At 36.0% G+C, this 24,243-nt stretch overlaps 1 protein-coding gene across 1 annotated transcript in view; it reads right to left on the bottom strand.

Moving 5' to 3' along the window:
* Mms19 (MMS19 nucleotide excision repair protein) overlaps nucleotides 1-24,243 on the bottom strand; it is a 364,717-nt gene that overhangs the window by 194,148 nt on the left and 146,326 nt on the right. Inside the window, exon 12 of the mRNA XM_090393489.1 lies at nucleotides 16,071-16,225. Coding sequence (XP_090249615.1) covers nucleotides 16,071-16,225 — 155 coding nt within the window. The remainder of the gene's footprint in view (nucleotides 1-16,070; nucleotides 16,226-24,243) is intronic.

Here is a 24,243-nt window from a genome sequence, read left to right as displayed (position 1 = left end):
AACAACTTGAACAAAGAAGAAAACCTCATTTTTTGGATGCTTAGAAAGCAATATTTGGTAACACATATTGTCTCACTGCCTGTTAAGCAGTGAGACAACAATTATTATATCAAAACAAAGAAAGAACTATAATTGAAATTGTCAATTACACAGATTCAAAATAATCTCCCTCCAACTTCACACACCATTTATATTTGTTATACAGGTGTTCAAAGGAACAGTGAAAGTCCTGAATGGGCATCTCTTTCAGTGTCTGGGATGCACTGCATTGGATGTCACTTCATCTTCAGGAAGAGGAAAAAGTATGCAGAAGACAAATCTGGTGAATTGGGGGGGGGGGTCGCTCAGATAGATCAACTTCAAAGGCAGTGCACAGTGAATGTGCATTGTCATGCAACAGAAATCAAAGTGGATAATTCCAGCAGCATCAAAAAAAAAAAAGACTATTCTTGACTTGATTTTTGCAACCTGACTTTCTTCTGCCGGGGAGGTGATGTTGCACGCCATTCCATTCTCTGGCGTTTCGTTTCTGGATCAAACTGAAAACACCAACTTTCATCACTGGTGACAATTCTTTGCAACATGCAACCCGGTGCTCTTCTTCTGTTTGTGTGTCAACATGTGACACAAACCTCGAACAAATCTAAGAAAGAGATTTGTTCGAGGTTTGTCTTTCTAAGATTAATCTGGTTGTTTCCTTACTGGCAGACACCAAGTGGCCTAATGGTTATTCGCCTATCATGGGCAACAATTTCCCATGCTTTCACCACATTTTTATTTTTTCTTGCAGAAACTGGCCATACACAGTGTGTGATTCATCCTCCAAGGACTTCGTCCCCTTTCTAAATGTTGAAAACCAGCAGAACTCCTATGGATGGCTCAGGCAGTCATCACTGTAAACCTTTTTTTAGGTCTTGGTACATGTCTGTATCGGTTTTCATAATATACAGTAAAATTTTATCATAGCTCTTTGCTCCATGACACAATTTCTGACATGCTCTACTCACACCCTCTTACTACAACAGTTGCTACACGAAAACTGCTGCGTCACCCAACTCGTAAGTTGCACCTACAATTACAATACACTCAAGCAGCCAAAACTATAAACACATTTGTTACTTTTATCCAAAGGGCTGTCCTGTCGAAAATCAATCTCATTACTTAACGAGCACAAAGAGCATATTTCATGTCACAAGAGATTTGAGGTTAGAGCAATCCTAAGAAGAGACATTTCATCTTGTCTAGTGATCTGGGATACTGGTCGGCTGCCACAAATTACTGGCTGTTATTTTTATCTAACCAAGATTCTACCTCTTTAAGACTCAGATGCTTCCGGTACCCAAAGCAAAATTCCAGTCTCATGGCTTTTTATTTTTTCTCCAATTCTTGCAATGATAATCATTTTAAGTGTTCACCTGCCATTTCATATGCACTACATCCAATGCTTCCTTTGATTTTTCACCAGGCACAGATCAGAAGAATTGGGTCCATACTGGATATTCAAGTCTCCTGGGCCAAATGGCATTTTTGTAATTATTCTGAATCTTGGGCTCTGGATGGACCCCTGTTTCCATGTTTTGCCTTTTGCTTACCTTTTCATCATCTTATTATCAACTATTACACTAATATCTACCCTGAAGCATTAAAATTAGCCCATATTAAACACATTCCAAAGCAAGGTAACAAATTATCACCATCAGATTACCTTCCAATTTCTCTAATTTCATTTCTTTCTAAAATAAAGAAAAGCCATTAACACATCTGCCTCGACGGAAAGTTTTTGACAGCCTGGTTGGTCGAATGGTTAGAGTATCCACTCTCCAACCAATGGGCTGTGGGTTTGAATCCTGCATGGTCACCAATGTTTGTGATTGTCTTTAGGTGGAAGATGGATATCATTACCCAGTGTGAGACCACTGTCCCACTTACTGGAAGCCTGAAGTGGGTTGAAAAAGTTTCATGTTTGGTCTCTAGGGCAAGGTTTCTGGATTATGTAAAAAAAAAAAAAAAACAAGTGAAAAATACAAAAATATATAAAATTCATAAAAAAACAGAAAAATTTCCTAGACCGTCCATGGTATAAAATGTACTGTAGGTTTACAAATAACCTTTTGTGGGTGGGAGCAGCATAAAAACTTGTATAATACCTGGCAACTCTCAACTAATAAATGACTACCGATATAGGTTCTATTATTACCAATCCACAGCATTTGACCAGGTTTCACACAAAGGACTAAAGTAAGCTTCAATCATATGGTTTTGTAATGACTTCTACAACTGAATTGCCAGGTGTTTCTTGATGTACAAGGGATGCTGTTTGTGTTCATAGGGCAATGCACACATGGGTATGAGAGATGCTGGGATGAGAGAGAGGATGAAATTGTGTGTGTGTTATATGTATTCCTCTACAGGTCACTACACCTCCAAACCAAAAAATTAGAATAATCAAAGAAAATGTGTTGAATGATTTGCAATTCTAATTTATTGCATAGAAAATAATTATTGCCAAATATGAATTAGCATCATCTAAATCTACATACTTTGTAGATTATATAACCATATAAACACACAAAAAAGAAATATAAATTATAAGAAAACTGTTATTAGAAAACATTCACAAACTTAGAATAATTTTTAACATGTTTCAAAATATTAGGAATATTCCAAATGGTTCTGAGGAGAGCATAGAAAGAGCATACGAGGGTGGTCTGAAAAGTTCTCGGCCTAACAATGGAAAAATGAATTTATAATTTCAAAATTATTTTTATTTTTCAACATAATCTCCCTCAAGACTAATACATTTCTTCCAGCGATGCTCCGGCACCATTATCCTTAATTTTCCCATTGCCAAAACACCTTTGTGGGCAGGTGCATTGTCCTGATGAAAGATGATTTTTTTCTTCTGCAAAAAGGGGTCTTTTCTCATGAATTTTTTCGTCTAGTCTGGTTAAAAGATCAGCATAATATTCTCAGTTATTGTTTTACCCTTTTCAGGATAATTAATAAACAAAATGCCTTTAGCATCCCAAAACACCGATGCCATGACCTTTCCTGTTGATGGGACCGACTTTGTCTTCTTTGGCGCTTGATCAATGATTTCTGGTGTTGTTGCACTTTTTTTTTTTTTTTTTTTGGATGTCCTTCACATGGATCATCTTCAAGACTGGTACAGCCACGTTTAAACTTGGCAGTCCATTTCTTAATTGTCGAAAATGAAGGAGAAGAGTGGCCCATAAACTTTTATGAACTTTGAATGAATTTCTTTTGGCGTTAAACCTTCTTTTACCAAGAATTTTATAACCGCACGATACTCAATTTTATCCATTTCAAGGGATACAGACAGACACAAGAACTTTTCAGACCACCCTCGTATATTTCAGTAGCTGTGGGACTGACTAATGTGTTAGGAATCGCTTGTGCATGGATTTCAGTTAATCATTTGCTAGGTTTCCAATATCATTTCCAATATGTCACTTGTTTAACATAGGTTAAACAAGTGACATATTTATTACATTTTTATGTGTTTACATGACTATATAAAATATATCAAGTACATAGATTTAGATTATGCTAATTCATATTTGGTAATAAATTATTTTCTATGCAATAAATTAGAATTGCAAATCATTCACCACATTTTCTTTGATTATTCTAGTTTTTTGATTCAGAGGTGTACATTTAGCTAAGTGTCATTTTTTGCATTCACCTGGTGTTTCTTGGAAGTGCAGTCACAATGTGAAAAATCATATATGAACTAACATGATTTTAAGTTGTAGTAATCTTATTCCCCTATTTATCTATTGCATACAAACAAATTTGCACATTACAAACACACAGAAGAAATGACGGCATTAGAAAGGAACTTGACTGCGTAAGTTTAGAAATGTGTAAGCAGTGGAAATGGTCACTTAGGCAGAATGGGGGAGGGGAGGAAAAAAGGCTAGCAAAACGTGTTTAATGCCAGGAAAAAGTCTCAATAGTAAACCAAAATGTATGCAGATTGATGCAACTAGAAGTGCCTTAGAAGAACAAAATATAAGATGATCTGACAATGCTGCAGTCTTGCAGGTAAGCTAATTTGGGAAAAAATTGTCCATATGAAGCAGGTAACAATGTAAACCTTTCATGTTGTGCTATCACAGTATCCTGTATAACCTACAAGGGTAACATATCAGAAATTTGCTGATAATGATTAATAATAATAATAAAAAACTTTCATTTATACCAATGATTTTCACTATAACTTCCTGAATTATGACATTGGTTTGCACTGTTATGTATTGTAATTTGTATAATGCATGTTATGAAATTTCCAGATTCTTAGCTAAATTCTATAAGAAATATTTTGCTTTTGTTCAGTGTGGTGGGGAATTCTTTAACAGGTATTTTTACCACTTTTATTTCCAAAGAACAATGCAGTCTACTTTGCAGGAGTGAATTACAGAATATAATAACACACATTTGACTGCCCCCCCCTCCTTTAAAGTAGTTAGTTATTCACATCTGACATCAGTTTGACACCATATGGTCACTCTCATACCTCGCCGGGTTTTAGGAGTGAAGCCTTAAGCTAGAAGTGGTCACAGAATCCCTTTCCACACACAGTTAATAGGACAATTACAAATATTCATGCCCACAGCCTCTTGGCTAGAGAGTGAATATACAATAACAACTCGGCCAACTAGACTGGGTTTAAAGTAATAGATAACTGAAAGACATCAATATCTGTGTACAAATGTTCTACAGTATTTTCAATTAAATGAGTGAAAAAAAGTTAGTAATTATTTTGTAGTATTTTATTTGCTTTAGACTGTAAAGTTATGTGTGTGTTTTATTTGTGAAACTTAATATGTTTCACAAAAAAAATATTCATAAAGCATTTTTCATGGCATTGATGTGTACAAGGAAAATGGTGGCCAAGGTGCCACCCTGTTCACTGAGTTCAACATGAGAGATGTCATATGATGTAGTGTGTGTTTGATGCACTAATTGCCGAGAGAGAACGGCTTCTGGTACAAAAGTATGTGTGTGTGTGAGAGAGAGAGTATTGAAAATATTTTATATGTTTCAATACTCTTTTGTTTTATATGTTTCTTGAAAAATTACTTCAAGAATGAAGTAATTAATATTAATGAGGTAAGGCAAGATAGTGGGTGTTATAGAGAATGTGGAAGGAGTAAATTCATAGGACAAAAAGTTAACCAGAGTGACTGTAGAAATGATTGTCGTGTGGTACATGAAGTAGGGTAATGAAAGACAATGTGAATGGGAAAAGTAGAGGTGTGAGAAACTGGGAGAAAGCAGAAGGTATTGTATGGAAGTTGGATGATGAGAGGTGTTCTTAACAAGAAAGTTATGAAAGGAAGTTTCCCAAGTGTGAAGATCAAGGATGTTAGTGAAGCAGTTGGTTTGTAAAAGGGGAAAGTTGAAAGAATTTATTGTTTTGGCTAGCATAAAGGATTTGAAAGGTAAGAAAAAAAATGCAATGAGAGAAGATATGAAATAGCTGCTGACAGAAGCAAAAAAAAATTTTTCAAAAAAAAGGACTGAATTGAAAAGAAGGGCCATGATTGCTAATAAGTTAATGAGAAGACCGTACAGGAGGAATGGTGTGTACAGTTTATGGATGTATAGAGTGAATTTGTTGGATGAAAGGATTTGTATATGCATGATACTTTATTTGAATGACTTTAGAGTTTGATGTTTGGAAGTGCAAAATCAGAGAAACTAAAAAAAGTATTAGTGGGGATGCAGTTAGCTGTGGGTTTACTCACCCCTGAGACAAACGAGTGTGAATGTCTGTCTCTCTATAGAAATGAGTGTGAAATGCTGAATGCAGTTTCACAGGTTTCAAATCCCAATGGATTGGTAATGACACTGCACAAATTGGGGAACTGTGGGTCCAATGGGATGTTGAATGTCAGAAGTATCAGAAATATAGAAGTGAAGTTTTTGGTATTGGTCAGCTTGACTTGGACAAAAATTATAGGCATCAGTGAAACCTGATTGACAGAAAATTATATAGTTACAGGGACAGAATGTAAAGGGTACTATATTTTCAAGGAGGATAGAGTGAATAGGACAGGAAGTGGGGTATAATAGCTATAGAACTTTGACCAAAAAATTAGAATTTAAAGCAGATTTTAGGTATGGGAGAGATAGCTCATTTGAGGCTATCTGGTGCGAGATGCCAACAGGACAAAAATATATTGTTGGGGGGGGGGTATCAGTGGGAATATATGGTCATGCATAGACCAATTAGCAAATGAGTGAAGGCCGAGCAATTATTATGCGAACTTCACTTATGAGGACACAGACTGAAGGAAAAAAAAGGGCATGACAAGATGGAAGTGGAATTTATACAGTTGCTAAGGGATAATAACCTGAAACAGCATGTCATAGAGAGCACCAGGGGTTTGAGAGTGCTCAATCTGGTAACAGCATCAGAAGATGTATCCATAATCAAAGTCACTCTGATTATGGATACATCATAAACACTCTGCTTCCAACTGGGAAGAGCGACGTGCACTCTTGCTCTGGGAAGTTAAAAGAGAGTTCACTCTCAAGAAAGGGTTTAATGTTGAACTATAAAGCTGGTAATTATGAAAAACCATGGCTTTGAGAAGTTACAAGGAAAAAATGTCAGTAGTGCATGGGAAGTGGTCAGGGATGATTTGAGAGAAGCAGTATCAGACTGCATATCCATAATCAGAAAAATAAACCAAGTGGGGAATTAAGTGGATGAGTACAGATATAAAGAAAAAGGTGATCAGCATACTCATGAGCAGTACAAAGTGTAGGCAAGATGGGTGACTAGTATGATAAGCAAGGCCAGATCAGATTAGCTAAGCAGACCAAAGTAATCAAGAGATTCCCCCCCCCCCTTTTACTGTTATGTAGCAAGCAGGAGGAAGAATGACTATAGATGGATGACTTGAATCAATGCTGATGGCAGGAAGCTGACAGAAGCAAAAGAAATAGTCGAGTTGCTGAGTGATCACCTTGCAAAGGTGTATTATCTAGGTGAAGATTCTGCAGATATTGACGTGACAGAGGCTCATTAACAGGCAATGCTCAGTATGTTGAAAAATATCAATGTGAATCAGCAGCAGGACTGGATGGAATGTTGGCCAGTGCGCTATGCAAATATGCAAGAAAACTCACAGTACCTCTGACAAAGTTGTTTAATCTAAGTCTCAGCTCTGGCAAGGTTCCAAGGAAGTGGAAAGAGGGTAAGATAAAACTGGCTCCAAAACACAAGGAGCAAATTATAGACTGATTAACATCTCAGGAGTGGTGGTGGGTTAAATATTGGAAAAGTTGGTTAAAGGTAAAATTCAGGAATGGGTGGATAGGAATACGATACTCTATAGGGAGGCAGCATGGCTTTGTAGGTTCTGTATTAGTAATCCATTCACATTTTATGATAGAGTGACAGCAGGATTAGATAATGGAAATGGCTACACCATGATACTGCTGGACTTTGCAAAGGCATTTGACAGAATACCACATGGAAAATTATTACACTACTTGGAGCAAATGGGAATGGATATGAAGCTGGTGGCATGAATAGGGAGGTGGCTAACAGGCAGACATCAGAGGAGAGTGTATAATGGAGTACCTCAGGATTCTGCACTAGTACCACTATTCTTTAATTTGTATATCAATGATATGGAAAGATTTAAGGAGATATTCAGTGTTTGCTGATGATGCAAAGATGGGGAAGACAACAGTTGATAAAGGTGATGTAGATATCCCATAGGATGATTTAAATAACATGGTATTGTGAGCAAAGGATAATGACTATCAGCTTTGTTGTAAAATGTAAGGTTGTGCATTTCAGGTTGAAATGCTCATACAGAGGAACCTCGGTTGTCGAAAATAATTCGTTCCTAAAGGCTGTTCGGAAACTGATTTGTTTGAAAACTGAAACCATTTCCCATAACAATTAATGTAAAATCGATTAATTTGTTCTCGAATCCCCAGATGATCTTATTTAAACCTTTATAGCAGTACTTCATGCATAAAATCCTATACAAAAACAATGAAAATACATAAAATCTTACACAAAAAGAATAAACACAATAAATATATATATAGACGAAAATTGATCGCCTCTTTATTTTTGAGTATTGTACAGATCATTGATTTTGCCATATCAAACTGCATAGCAAGATCCGAGACACGAATGCCATTTTCATGTTTGGATATGATTTCTTTTTTCACCTCTATTGTGGTTCTAACAACTTTTCTTTTTGCTTTGCTGCTATCACTATCCTTCTTTGGCCTCATGGTGGCTTATTTAATAATCATTTATAAATAAAACATGAAGAAAATCAAGAACAGGCACTGCAAATTCGAGCAGGTGTCTGCACTGAGCAGGGCCTACGGTGTAACTGATGCTCTCCTGCCATAATCTCAGCCCACAGAGCACGTGGTTGCTAGTTTGCCTGTTCACGAACTGAGATTCTGTTCGGAAAATATGTTCAGGAACAGATGTGTTCGAGATGAGAGTCGTTCGACAACCAAGGTTCCACTGTATTGGGTATCATACTAATGGTACTGGATTGACGAAAACTGATGAGGCTAAGGACTTGGGAATAATGGTGGACCGAGCTGAAGTTCAGAAGGCATATTGCAAAAATTGGTAAAATAGCTCAAAGGATTACTTGGATTGAAAAGCACACTAACAAGTATAGATAGGGAGATTATTATACCTCTTTTAAGGCTACATCTTCATTCAGCCACATCTTGACTACTGTGTACAGATTTGCTCACCTGGATTTCTTGGGGATCAGGAGGTGGTTGAAAGGATTCAAAGATGAGTGACCAAGCTGGTGACAAGTCTGTGGATACTCTCTCTATGAGGATAGGTTGAAGGCATTTGGGTTGCAAAGTTCAGTTGATAGATGAAAAGAAGGAGACACAAGGGCTCTATAAGATGGACACAAAGGAAATTTTTCAATACATGATGAACAAAAAGAGAAGTTGGCAGTCATTTATGAAAGATGTGTGTAGTTAGTAAGGGTGTGTGGATTAGATGCTTTACTTGGAGAGTGGTGTGTGGGTGGAATGAATTGCCAGAATTAGTTGTGAGTGACCTGACAGTTATTTATTTATGCACATGGCTTTGTGAAATTGAGTGAAATGTACAATCACAATCTCCAGAAACAAATGATGAAAATCTTAACATGTAAAAGTTCATTACATAAAAGGCACGAACTGCATTCCAAGTCTTCTTTTAAAAAAAAAGCAAAAAAAGCAAAAGTAATGTGTTATAATCAAGTCAGGGAAAATTATCATCTTAATGCACCAAATATGACAAGACTGCATGTTCTCTCAATGCATCACAACACAAATGTAGCTGTATCCAAGGTTTTATTAGAGAACAGTTGTGACTATTGTGAAAACTTGATCCATTACAGAAAACCCATTTCACTTTGCTTCATCATCTTCTAGCACGAGGAGGAGTTCTGCTGATACTTCGATGAGGACTATGAGAGCGGCTATGAGAATAACATCTTTGTAGTGAACGGGACCTCGAATGTTCTATTTCCTCCATAACCACTGCCACCACCATAACAAATACAGGTCCAGACTGGAAACCCAATTCAAGGCCTCATCCGTCACCTCGTGGATGTCCTGTAGGCTGCCACCATGAAATTGCTGCCTTGGGCAATCATTCAAAATATGAGTAATCGTCTGAGCCAAGGGAGAACAATCACAATAAGGGTGGTCACACAGTCCCCATTTATTAGTAGGTCTGCCCTGGTTAGTTCTGATCCTGTTGATTGATGACCAAATCTTCCTAGGAAGAGCAAAACCAGGCTGCAGAGCACAGGGATCTTCTACCAGGAAGCTGTTTGTTGGAAGATTGTTGGACCAGTATTCTCTCCACATGTTAGGTGTTGATGGCAGGGTAGCTGAAGAGAGTTCGTCGATGGCCCAGAGAGGCTTTCTAGATTTTAGGCGAAGACCAGGTGGATTTATAAGAGTCTGGTGCAGGAGTGAGTTGCTCATTGCTTAAATTCTTTAAACGAGGCTTGTCTTCTCCGTATGTTTGGTGGAGCAATGTTAGATAGGACAGGCAGCCAGGAGAGAGGGGTGCTTCTCACTGTCCCACTAATTGTGCGCATGGTAGAGTTTAGCTGAGTGTCTATAATGTTAGTATGAGCACTTCTTTCCCAGACAGAGGCACAATATTCTGCTGCAGAGAATGCTAGGGCTAGTGCAGACGACCTTAGGACTTCTGCACCACAACCCCAGGTTGTTCCAGCAAGGCTTGAAATGATATTGTTTCTCGTTTTAATTTTGTTGGTGATGTGTCTTTTATAGGTTAGGCTTCTGTCCAGGCTCACTCCAAGATATTTCGGATGGGGCTCGTGCTCTACCAGTTTTCCACAGAAAGAAAGGTTGAGGTGTTGGTTTGCCTCAGGTGAAATACTGTGGACACCGTTTTTGTTGGTTTGGCTTCAAGCCACTGCCTGAAGTACTCTTCCAGGATGTTCAAGTCTGTGTTCAAGGTTGATTCCAGGTTGGCAAAGGAGGTAAATTGATGTAGGATCACTAGGTAATCAGTGTACATATACTTGCTTGAGCTAGTGTGTGTGCTAAGTCGTACACGTAGATGTTAATGACAGTGAATGAATGAGTTTAAGGAGAGGTATGATAAGTTTGTGTGTATAAAGGTTAGTGGATCACCCACGATGAGTCTCCATGGAGATACCTGTATAATAATAAGAATAATAATTATCAGATTCTTTTGTCAGCATAAATATAATGTAAAAAAAGCAAAATTAGTTATTTGACTGCATTTCATATACATTGGTCATTGTTGATTAATCATGTTAATGTGCAATATTAATTTTTAATAAGTTAGTACATGTTTAATAGAGACATGCATATTAGATAATGTTTTAAAGGCTACACACATGAAAGAGAAAAAAACTAAACAGAATTTAAATTGATGGGTCTGCTAACCTCACTCAAGGAGAAAATTCACCCTGAATGCGAGATTTTACTTTTCAACTACAGCACTCGAAGATAGCATGTAATGACAGCTCCTTCTCTCATTTCATGGCTGAAGTGGAAAGCAGAAGTATGAATAAGTCAAAAGAATATGGTAACTAGGAAAATGACCGAGAAATATATATGGGGGGGAGGAGGAGATGTGAAAATATTTTTGGAATGAGTTAAGTGGAAAATTCCATTAGTAGTCTTTCCTAAATAAAGAAAGAAGTTTAAAAGTAACTAGAATAAGAGGCATGAAATAAGGAAATTAATCATCATCATCATCAAATTCCTGCCATGTACCCTCAAGGGGTGTACAAGATATGATAGCACTACATGAAAAAAAATTACATCATTATTAATTTCCTATCTACAATTTTCCTCCAAATCAGTCTGTTACTTGTCAAGACTCCAACATTATCATATCTTATAATTCTATCGTCTAAATCACTTTGAAATGTATCAATCCACCTATATCTTGGTCTTCCTCTGGGTCGTTTTGCTGCCAACCTGGCAGAGAACACTTGTTTTGCTAATCTTTCCTCGCCCATTCTGTTTAAGTGCCCATACCACCTGAGATTAGCTCTGCTAACGCATTCTGGATGCTGACAATGTCAAGTTCTTTGCTAATATCCTCGTTTTTAATATGATATTGCCATTGATACCATCTGTTCATGCCTATAATCTTTCTCAGGACTCTCATATCTGTGGTCTCTAGTCTTTGGTCAAGTGTTTTACTTCTGACCCAGCTCTCAGATCCATAAGATAAAACTGGTTTGAACACTGTATACAACTAATTTAGTGTTCCGATTAATTTCTCTCTTATTCCATATGAATTTATTCAATTGACTTCCCACCATACCAGCTTTGCTGATTCTGTTGTCTATTTCTATATTTAATTTACCATCTTCAGTAAAAATTGTGCCTAAATAGCTGAAATGTTTTACTTGTTCCACAGGTTCTCCATTCACAACACAGTTGACATTTTCAATGATTCTGCCTATTTTCATTGTCTTTGTCTTTTTATTGCTGACCTTCATACCATATCTATTACAACAGCTATTCAATTTAGTCAGAGAATCTTGCAGACTTGTAGCGGATTTATTTAGAAGTATAACATCATCCGCATAAAGCAAAGAGCTGACATTAACATCTCCAATTTTGATATCAGGTTTAATACCACATTCCTTCATAATGTGATCCATATAGATAATGAATAACAGAGGGGATAATGTACATCCTTGTCTCACACCAGATTTAACATTAAACCATCTTCCTGTACTTCCTTCAATTCTAACTGTTGACTCACAGCTCAAATAAAGACTAAGTATTGCTTGATATAATGATCCACTGACACCATACAACTGTAGCGTTTTGAATAGCTTCTCTCTTGGCACTTTGTCATATGCTTTTTCAAAATCTACAAAACTTAAATACATATCTTTGTTATATTCCCATGCTTTCTCGACTATTTGTCGTAAAGTGAAGATCTGATCCTGACAGCCTCTATTTCGCCAGAATCCAGCTTGTTCTTCACCAAGCTTTTCTTCCACAATTCTTCTCAACCGTTTCTCAAGTATACTTGCATAGATCTTGCCAGGAACACTCAGTAGGGAAATACCTCTGTAATTCTCACAAACAGTTTTATTTCCCTTTTTATATATGGGTACTATGAGAGCTCTACTCCAATCATCGGGAATTCGTCCCTCTGTCCAGGCTTTCTGAACTATGCACTGCAACCACTGTAAGACTCTTATACCACCATACTTCAGCATTTCTGGTCTAATATCATCTACTTCTGCTGCCTTTCCACATTTCAAGCCTTTGATGGCTTTTTCTACTTCAAGTATGGATATGTATTCCTGACTGCATGCCTGGTTAGTGTTTTTTACCACTGTGCTGTCATCACTGCTTGTATCATTTAGCAGTTTTTCAAAGTAATTACTCCATACTTCAAGGATATCTTTTTCTCCTGTTTTCATGTCACCTTTATCATCTCTAATTCCTTTTACAGCACTCTTTCCTCCATTCCTAAGCTTCTTCAACAACTTCTGGAATATTTTGCCACCTTCTTGATATTTATTTTCTATATTCTTGCCAAAGTCCTCCCATGACTTTTGTTTAGCTAGTTTTACACAGTGTTTAGCTTTCTTTCATTTGTCTCTGTATTCTCTAAGAGCACAAGCTGACTTATTTGCCAGGAACTTTTGATATGCTTTCTTCTTTTCCTTCACTGCCTCTTTAACTTCCTGTGTCCACCAGGGAGTTCTGATTTTTTTATCCTTACAGACGACCTCACCACATGCCTCTCTGGCAGAATCAATCAAGATTTTCTTCAGAGTTTGCCACTGAATCTCCAAGGTTTGATTCCTGTTCTCAAACTCTTTCATTTTTTCTTCAATAATCTTTGTGTATTTTAGTCTACAGTTCACATCTGAGAGCTGCTCAACTTTTATTCGCTTTAAAACTTTCTTACATATTATTCTTTTCAATATGAAATTCAATTTTATCCTGCTCAAGACTAAATAGTGATCACTTCCAATTTCAAATCCTCTGTACACTCTGGTGTCCTGCACCAGGGAGAAAACATCACTATCAACAATAACATAGTCAATGAGACTTTTCTTATTCAATGCCTCTTCTCTCCATGTGAATTTGTGCACATTTTTCTGTTGGAACATGGGGTTAGTAATAACCAGTCCATGTCCTGAGCAGAAATCCAACAGATATTTCCCATTATTATTAGCTTTGCTCTTTTCTCCAAATTTTCCCAAAATATTTTTGTATGTCTCACAATCATTTCCTACTCTGCTATTTAGATCCCCAACAAGGACCAACTTTTCATTTTTATTGTGTCAGTTGCTTTTTCTAAAGCCTCAAAAAATTCCTCCACTTCTACCTTAATAGAACCTTCTGTGGGACCATAGGCACAAATAAGTCTCATTGTCCAGTTCCCCATTCTCATATTTGCCCACATTACTCTACTTGAGACTGCCTGTCATTCAAGAAGATTAGCCTCGTATTTTGTGTTGAATACAATGGCTACTCCTCCTTTTCCTTGATTGTCATTGCCTGAATATAACATTTTGTATTTATTGCTCAGAAAGATCTCACCAGTTTTGGTCTTTTTTGTTTCAGTCACCCCTATTATGTCGATCTGGTACTTATCTAATTCCTCAGCTAGCTCCATTTCTTTGCCATTCAGGCTTCTTACATTGATAGTACCGATCTTTAACTCTGGTGATGTTGAGTCGAGGTTTATTTTCAGATTTGTTCCAGTAGCTGACTTTTCGCTGTTCGCCCTGGTTCCCTGACGAAAACAACGGGGGCCTTGTTTAACCAGGCGACGCCCCAGCCGGCATGAAATTTTGTCATGTTGTGCTATCATTCTATATTTTGGTTTAACCAATTAAGAATACAATTTGGTCGGCTAATCCCAAATTGCCTAAGAAAATTAAAGGAACTTTAAAACCTGATATATGCATAGATGAAATTTTTTATTTTCAAGTAGAAATGTTGATCAGGTGTTAAATGGTCCTTTAGAACAGTAACAACTTTACAGCTGTTTTCAGAGATCAGATATGGCAAATCGATTTTTAAAAAAATCAGCTAATGCCTTTTATTCCCTTATAGGGAGTAGGTGAGACCTTTATATCCTATCTGGCTTTTGGAGACTGAGTGGTCAGTTCAATCTCCAATGGTAGCCAATCTGAGATAGCTGGCCCATGTCTATCACTAATTATAGCAGTCACCAATGAAGAGTCTGGCAAACAAGTGCTGCCATCTCTAACATACCTAACCCTAACAAGATATGTTACTGTCTGAAATAATGTGGATACTATGGTCGATTTTCTTGAGTTTACAAGAGGAAAAACCCGCTTGCCAATGCCAGAGATCGACTAACTCGGGAATCGGTCAAAGAAAGGCTTAGAAAAAGTTCCTCCAGTCGGCGACTAGACTTGAACTTAAGTCTGACTTCAATCGATTTTTAAATGGTTGATAATTTTTCCTTGGAAATCTTTCAAAGAGGGGAAAAAAGTTGTGAACTTTGTAAATGAAAGTAGAAAGAAGAAGAGACATGTTTTGATTTGTCTAGTTAATAACTGCAAGTTATCTGTTTTGTTTAAGGAGAAATGTAGGAATATTCAAAATTGAGGATTTTATTATCAAAATCTGAACTTTCATCTTTTACTACGAATAAGGGATCTTCAGTTATTATCAAAATTTCTATAAGAAAAAGGTAGTTTTCATGCATGGGAACCTGGATGTTTTAGTTATGGCTATCAGTACATTTCATTAAAGAGAGATAGAACAGTTGGCTTTACCCTCTTTGAAGCAGGAATAAAAATTGTTCCTACCTTAGAGAATACAGTAATTGTTTTTTAAGTTAAAGATTTCTTCATCCAGCTTTAATTAGAAATGTGGATACAGTTAAAAGAGACAAATGTCCATTTTTATGATTAAACATCGAAGTTATTATTGGATTCAAAGGCTATCATATTTTGAGCTCTGATAAGATGTGATTTATTTGTTTAAATTTTGTAGATGATGTTGCTAAAATTAAATTCAAAGTTTTGTATATTTATGATTAAACATCGAAGTTATTGGATTCAAAGGCTATCATATTTTGAGCTCTGATAAGATGTGATTTATTTGTTTAATTTTTGTAGATGATGTTGCTAAAATTAAATTCAAAGGTTTGTATATTTCATTTTATTTATGTATCTTAGAATTATCAAACTGTTTTCTTGTTATATACAGAAGTATGAAGCCTCGATTTTCTTAATTGTTGAGAAAGTAAAACTGACTTTTAAGAAAAGGAGAGAATTATCATAGCAAAAAATAAATAAATAAATAAAAGAAATAAAATAATAATAAATAAATAAATAAAAGTAATTTACCATTTATCTCCTTCAAAGCAACGATCGTTAATTTAATTTCCTTAAATTAACCTTCAAGGAAACTATAATTCAGCTTCCAAATGTGCACTTACGCAAGAAGTACAAAATCAAAACAAAAACTATGTAAAATTATAACACTAGAGTGATTATAGTATTTACTTGAGACTGCACAGCAATTTGTTGAAGTAAAAGAGGAAATGCAAATGATAACACTTTAGAACAAGTCGAGACATTAGCAACAGCAATGGCTTGAAGCACTTTGGAACTGGGAATTATTAATTTCAGTTCTGGTTCACATAAGTGGTTTTCACATTCTGAAAGAATAACAGAATTTAGTAAGTAAATCAGTGCAAGTGATAACTGAAAGCTTTGTAACTTTTTTTTTTTTCTTCAAGTTACTAGCATAGAAATGTTTATAAAAAGGTGTTTTTCATTTTAGTCAGTTACAAAAATCAAAACATTAATCAAAAGTTTTAATGGGCATAAGTGTTAAAAGCATTCATTACACGTGATAGGACTTGCCAGTTTATTGCACTGAAAACTTTCATTAAGAAATGAAATGTCATGAATAATACAATTAGTCTTTTTGAGAAGTCCATTTGCACCATTATCATTATTATTCATGACACCTCCCGTGATGAGTCTTCGGACTCCAAGGAGTCCGAAGACTCATCACGGGAGGACACCTATTGTACAACTCTCTGCCTCCACCACTACACCGAGCCTCTACTACCAATCATCAACATCAGTGCCATCTACTGCCCACTACCACCACTGTTAGTATTTTTTGTCTGTAAATTGCATGTGTTCTGAAGGGCCGATTTGTCTGTATGAGGGATGAAAAACCCGAGTTTCTGGGAGAAAAAACTCTGCTACCTCTGTATGAAATTGGTTAACTCACCTTCCATTGAAAAAGTCCATAAAAAAGATTCCTCCTGTCATGATGAGAATCGAAATTAGGCCTTTTCCAATCGAAGGGCGCAATGTACTGTCGTTCTTCCAATTGCGCTATGGAGGCTTATAACAATATACTAACAATATCAACGATAATCATTACTATATCTGATCTCATACTTATATCAAGGTAATAAATATCCTTGATTTTGAAATATAACAGATGTCAGAGCAAATTAAGGTAGATGAACACTACAACAAAACAATGCACAACTGAAAAGACCCAGCCAATGTCATTTTATGCTTACCACTGCAAACAATATAAGCACAAATTTTTCACAAGAGCGAATTCAATTTCCTCACAAATGTAATCACAATCCACAACACAAAATACAGCTGTTGGGAGAACTCCAGTGAGAAGTGCAGCATAAAATTAATTCATGAAATAAAGGCACAAAAACAGTGGATAAGGTGAATAAACAAAGAAAATGGTGAGAAATGATACACTGATGACAGAACACAAAGGATTGACAGGAAGGATACATAAAGCAAACAAAATAACAACATGAAAAAGTCAAATGCAAACAATAATGAAAGACATAAAAGAAAGAACTAGAAGAGTATGAATAATAAAAATGAAAATACAGAATCAACATTTAAATTTTGAAATGATACATTAGCTTCAATTAATGTCACTTACCTAAACTCTTGCCAATGCTGGCCTAGTTGGCTGAGTAGCATATCTGCTCTCCAACTAAAAACTACGCATTCACATCCCACTGTCCAGTGTGAGCCCTGAAGTGGCTTGGAAAAGTTTCATGTTTGGTCTTTAGAGCAGGGTTTTCAAATTATAAAAAAATAGAAAAAATTTACTTAGCCTGTAATGGTACTAACATACTACAGGTATACAACATTTTGTGAGTGGGAGTCACCACCAAGCCCGAGATACTGATTGGTCTATAATTTGCTACTATAGTCTTAGAACATCCCTTTTGCAAAGGAATAATTTTGCACTCTTTCCACTCCCTTGGAAACTCTACCAACTTAAATTAAACAGCTTAGTCAAAGGCATTGTCAGTTCCCTTGTACATTCTTGCAGAACCCTAGTTGATATTGCATCTAATCCTACAGCTGTATTTACAGTGAGATTCTGCAATATCCTAAGAACCTCCAATTCATCCACCTTTAACATGTGTGTTTGTCACATATGTTAAAGCAGTAATCTCACTAGGAAGATATATGCTTGCAAAGTGGTCACTCAGTAACTCAACTATTTTATCTGCTGCTTCTCGTAATTATCATCATTCATTAAGGTTAATCTTCCATAGTTATTCTTCCTCTTACTTGCCACACAATGAAAGAACTCTTTGGGATTTCCTTTGGCCTGCTCGGCTAAATTCTTATCATAATCTTATTTGACCTTCCTTGTCATGCTGGTCACCTTTCATGCCTGAGCCTTGTACTGTTCATGAGTTTGCTGGTCAGCTTTCTCATTATATACCCTCCACAGCATTTTCTTCTTCTGTAGCTCATGCTTAATGATATTACTCACCCATCTAAATCCTACTTGATTAATCCTCCTTACCCTAGGTATACAATTTAATACAGCTTCCTTTAGATCAGAGCTTCTTAACATGTGGGTCGCGACCCCATTTAGGGTCGCAAAAAATTTGGCAATAGTAAAAGATTTCTGAATGCGCAACAACCAAAAATTAATTCAGATTCGAGGCTACTGTATTGTAATTCTTTATGTAAATGGTAAAATTATATGTATACCAAAGAATTGTTTTAAAATAAATTTCTTTATGATTTATCATCAGTAAATGTTTGATTTGTATACCTATTTTATATACCTATATACCCAGGGTCGTGAGTGGAAAAAGTTTAAGAAGCACTGCTCTAGATGACCCTTAACTATATCCCATGCACTACTAGCATCTTTATCCTGCAGCGTTTTACGTCGTGGTACAAATTTAAGCTTTTTCCTAAGCATGTCATTGTAAAATTTCATAATTGTTATTTATATTTATGTCGAACTGCACCAATTGTAATATTTAGATTTTTATTATGTTACTTTTTTTCTCAAGGTGTTTCTGCTCTTTCTTCATAATTTTTTGTGGTTGCTTGAGCTTGTACAAATTGCTTATATGCTCTAATTGTCGAGAAATGTTACCATAGTGTTATACAACTCATGTATAACACTATTATTTAACTTTTGTCCTTTCATAATCTACTTAGCTTCAACCCCCCCCCCCCTTTCAAGGCTATAAAGTATAGTCTCACACATGCTAGTATCGTAAACCTAGGAAAAGCCTCTGGCTGGGACCAAATGCTTAACCTATGTTGCTATAATTCAAATGTATTAATCCTTAAAAATTTAATTTTGTTAACGACTGCACCATTAAGGATTGTGTAAAAGAATTTTCTATCTTTCCTTCTCATACAAAAGAATATTTTAGCTAAGAACATATAATAACCCTTAAATCAATTCTATCTCAAAGCAACTCCAAATTATTCAGTTCGTGGATATAACTTTACTTAGGTCTCACAGGTTCGATTTTGTTTTATGAGACAGTGCATTGGCTAACAAAGATCAGGCAAGCTATTAACAAAACCAAACATGTTTGTTTTAACTTAGACAGTTTATATACAAAAGAAAAATAGAACATATCACATGCCTGATTCTCCACACATTCATTAGAACAATTCACTTAAAGCATTAGACAAAGAAATTATTTACACTCAACTCATTAAACACGTGGATGGATTTTATGACACATAACCTTACAACTAATATAAGGCAAAATTATACTATACACGTTCTAAGCATTATGTAATACAAGCATTATTCAAGATTACAGTATTCTATTATGCACATTTAAACAGACATTCGACTTTCTGATCTCTTCAAACACATTATACCATTAGTTAAATAGAATTAACATCTATCATCTGTACACACAATCTAGGCGCACCATTCGATGGTTGTCGTCTTTCAGCTTCCTTCCTTGTAACTTGAATGCATTTTTTCGTCGATGTTACAAATCGGTACATTCGTCGATGAATTTCATGGAAGGATATCTTGTAATACTGCCAGAAAACTCCCCATGATCTCCAGAAACTACTGCTCACAGGATTGCAACTCTTCCCGGTCTCGAAAAGCTTGCCACAGGAATAAAAAATAAGAGGGAGCCCCTTGAGCCTCAATCTCCACCTTTTATATCATATCCAAAAAAGATCCTGGATTTACTGGTAGCGCCTTTATTGCCCACGCTTACAGTAGGTTTTGGCAGCAAAACTCATAGTCCAGTGACCTTTGAGACTGTTGTTGACCTTCAGTTTATTAACCTAATCCTCTCTGAGCTTTTTAGTTACAATTGCTTGTGGTTCTGCATTCAATTATTCTAACATTATATTACAAAATTATTATACATTAAAAAGATTACATGCAATTCTAATTATATGTATCGATATTTTAATGGCCCATGTAAAATCGATATTGGTGAAAAATAGAAATATTTTTCAGCACAAAAGATTTTACAAAGGCCTACACTCTCTCTCAAAAAATTTTTTTCTTAACTCAGTGCCTGTACATTTTCTGGGGAAGACATGACTACATTTTTCCGATGTACCATTTCTCTCTGTACTTTTATTGTCAGATCTCCCAGCCTTGGTGTCACTTTCTTTTCCGTATCAAAAATTTTCTTACCCACAGTCGAGATTTTATGAGAAAAATCCCACCCTTTATGTTTAGTCTTCGAGCAGTATGCATTACGTCTCATCCTACTCCAATTGTACATAGGATCTCTAATATGGGCCTCCACAACACTTTGCCTGTCCCACATTGGTTGGTTAGAAGATTTGCTTATCCTTCTAGGTCTCTCAATCACGTTCATCTCGATTGTGCTATGTTTTATTTTCCCTAATTGCTTTCCCGTTTCTAACTAACTTTGACATTTGAGATATAATAGGCATCATTCAAAGCCTCTGAATGACTGTTCCCTTCAGATGATGGACTTAATGAAGAGTCAGTGTGGTCATTGTGATATTCTTCTTTATCTCTGTCAACCTGCTCAGTAAGTCTGACCTTATAGTCACTCTTTTGTTTTTCTCGTCAAGTTCTCTCTACTCGATCTTTTAAGACGTTGATCCCTTTGCCTGAATGCTTGATACCCATTAGGGAAATCTAATTTGCAGCAAAATTGCAAGAGAACTTGTGTTTCTCTAGAAGTCAGTTCCTGAAATCATTTGCACACTCGGGCAAGATGTCCTAGGGAGGACCAATAACTCTTGCGAGACACACAAATTGAACTCTGGTATCTAATTCTTACTCTCTTTGACGCACATATCCCAGGTGTTGACATTCTCGTTAGCTTAATTGGTCTCTTCAGTTCAGATATACCTTTCCATAAACGTGATTCTATTTTCTGAAAAAAACTTCCTGTTATGACAGAGGCCTGGTATCCAACAGGACGTCACAAGGCAGTCCCTGAATTTTTCCCTTAATGGTCATTTTGGATTTCTTTGGGTACGCTCTGATCTTGTTCTCTCTCCTCCATGGTCTGTTTGTATAACCATGATGAGTATGCATAAGATATGACTCATATCTAGTATTTCTGTTGAAGGGTCTTTTATTCTGAAAACAGTTCCAAGCCATGTGCTCATATTTGTTACAAACAAAACATTTGGGAGGCCCTTTTCTGATCTTTGCCTCATTATTAACTTCTTTCAGAGGTCTCTGCTGTTTGTTCCCCCAACTGCTTAATAACCGCATCAAGCTGCTCCATCAAAGGTGCAGCCTTTGTACCTTTTGTCTAATTATTGAGCATAATTCCTCCAGGTTAGTAGGGTTTATTTTTTTCAGGATGGTTCTCATTTTCAGTTATATGGTTGATGTTAAACGCATTTCCTCGTTCCTCCTCCCCTTTCCTTACGATCTTTAATGGACTTTCCCATAATCGTACTTGAGTCCTTCTTACACTTAACTTCACAAGAGGAATGTCGCCAAGCTCCTCTCTCTCCTTCACAGAGAGGTTGTTAACATTCATCAAGATTGGTGATCCACTTTTTGTATGCGGTCTCCATTAGTTCATCTTTGATTCCCAACCTGAATTGGTGGAATACCGCCCAGTCAAGATGAGGTTTATTGTCTTTGGAGATGCTTAGACTATTTGCAATGGTCAGTAGTTTACTGTAGAAGTCCGATACACTTTCCTTCTTTTCTTGAGCTCACCTCTGCAATTTCCAAAGGTTTGGACTTACACTTCTTACTTTGGAGAACTGGAAAATCAAGGTGTCTTTAAGCTTCATGTATTCTAAAGTGTCCCTAAGTATCGGGGATGAATACAGGAAGTTCTTGGCCTTTCCAACCAGTTTGCTCCTAAGTAGAATTAACAGCCGGAAATCTGACCAATTTCCAACCTTTCTCAGCTCCTCTATGAAACTAAAAAATGCTAAGTGTGGGATGACAAGTTGAGGGTTTATGGTACGAAAAAATTCCTTGTCGCCCATTGTGGCAGTATTTGATTGGTCACTATTCGTAACTTCTATATTCATGATTATTTAACACAAAAAGTTTCTCAAAAGTTAAGACTTATAACTGCCTGACCTGTTAACAAAACACTCTCAAAATCCACAATATTCTCAGTGTTATTTGAGTGGATTTAAATCCTGCCAACTGCACCATTTGTAAAATTTTTTGGTTTTGTTAAAAAAAATCATCATAACTACAAGAACTACAAGGCAGGTGTTATACCTGCCTTGTAGTTCTACAAATAACCCTTCTTCATAGAATATGAAGAAGGGTTATGTTTTACAATCTCCCAAGTCAAGACCGCATGGTCACTTTCACCAATTGGAGGCACTGATCTTCTAATAATCTTCTCTCTCTTTCTGGAAGAGCTCTTTGTTTTTTTCCAGGTTTGGTAAATTAATACAGGGTCTTTACTTTTGACAAGTTTCTGTCTCTCCCATCTTTTGTTGATGACAATTTTTTTTTATCTCACTAATCTGTAGTCACTACCTGCATTGAAACTATTTATTATATCTGTATCTTGGACAATATGTTTTCTGTTTGTTAAAATATAATCTATTTCTTTAAACATCTTAAATTATAAAGTATAAATAGTATGAGAAAATGGAAACAAAAAAGTTTTATTTAGTCGTTCAATCTTCCATATGAAATTATCAAAAAAGAATGAATAGTGGATTTTTTATCTCTCTCTTCATAAAGCTCTTGAGAACCAGTTAAAAGCATAGTCTATTTCTTTTAAATTTATTCTTGTAATTTACTTAAAACTCAGAAATAAAACAGTCTCTTTACAGAGAGATAACACAAGTAGCACAGCTAGTAAGAACTTTAACATAACTGGCACAGTTGAAATGATAATTAACAGAGGCATGTGGTAAAGCTGTTTGCAAGAACAGCAAAATATGTACACAAGAAGTTAAAGAGACAGTTGTAAAAAAGAGAAAAGCACATGAAAAGTTCCTAAGAAGTAAGTCAGTATATCCTGAGAGAGATCGCACACAGAAATATCTAAGAGATTATTTTAACTGATTTAATTAAAAACTGATATTTTAAAGAGAGATAAGCACTCTTACATTTATCTCTGAACTCTCTTGGGGTATTTGTGTAAAAGTAGCTAAACAAAAGTAGTGGGAAGACATAAAAATATGGAAGACAAATATGACAAGGAGAAACAAGACCTTTTCTTTGATGTGGAAAAGGCCATCAGAAATGTCAGCTAAAGCTGATATTCGACCATAAATGCTTGAATATGGAGATATAAAAGTTTTACAGTGGCTACACTGGATAATTCAAGAAAGCCTGGTCAGAAAGTTGAATTTCAGATGACTGGAGGATATCTATCATAGTTCCCAATTTACGAAAAGGGAAATAAAACAAATGCAAGAATTACAGAGGAATTTCCTAAGTGTTCCATGTAAAATTTATCCAAGCGTAGTTGAGAAAAATTAAGAACACTTGTGGAAGAGATACTTTGACAGGTGTACAAGGGTGCATACTAACTCCATTCTTATTCATCATCTATAACAGTGGTTCCCAAACTTATTTGGCTTATCACCCTCCTTTTCCAAAAAAAAAAAATTATTCAGCATCCTCCCCGATACTACTTTCGAAGATCTGACCAGCTCTACCTGATACATATAAAAGAAAATCGTATGAAAATCGGATCAGCAGTTCTCGAGTTTTAAGTGAACAAACAGATAGATACAGAAACAAATTTGCATTTTATTATGCATCTAGTAGAGTTTTGAAGTTTGGAAATAAGACACCTTGGAACTGATATTTTAAAACTATTGAAATCAACAAAAGAAACATAAATTGCACGTAAACAACAAGTTGGAGCTGAAAATTTAATAACACTTGAAATTAAGGAAACAAACATAAATTGCACATATGTAAAAATCGTACATA

This window comes from Typopeltis vanoorti, chromosome 5 (assembly GCF_054136105.1).
Source record: "Typopeltis vanoorti isolate ZY-2024b chromosome 5, IOZ_Tvanoo_1.0, whole genome shotgun sequence".
Lineage (NCBI taxonomy): Eukaryota > Metazoa > Arthropoda > Arachnida > Uropygi > Thelyphonidae > Typopeltis > Typopeltis vanoorti.
Note: the sequence above shows the minus strand (reverse complement) of the source record. Positions and strands in the feature narration are given on the sequence as shown.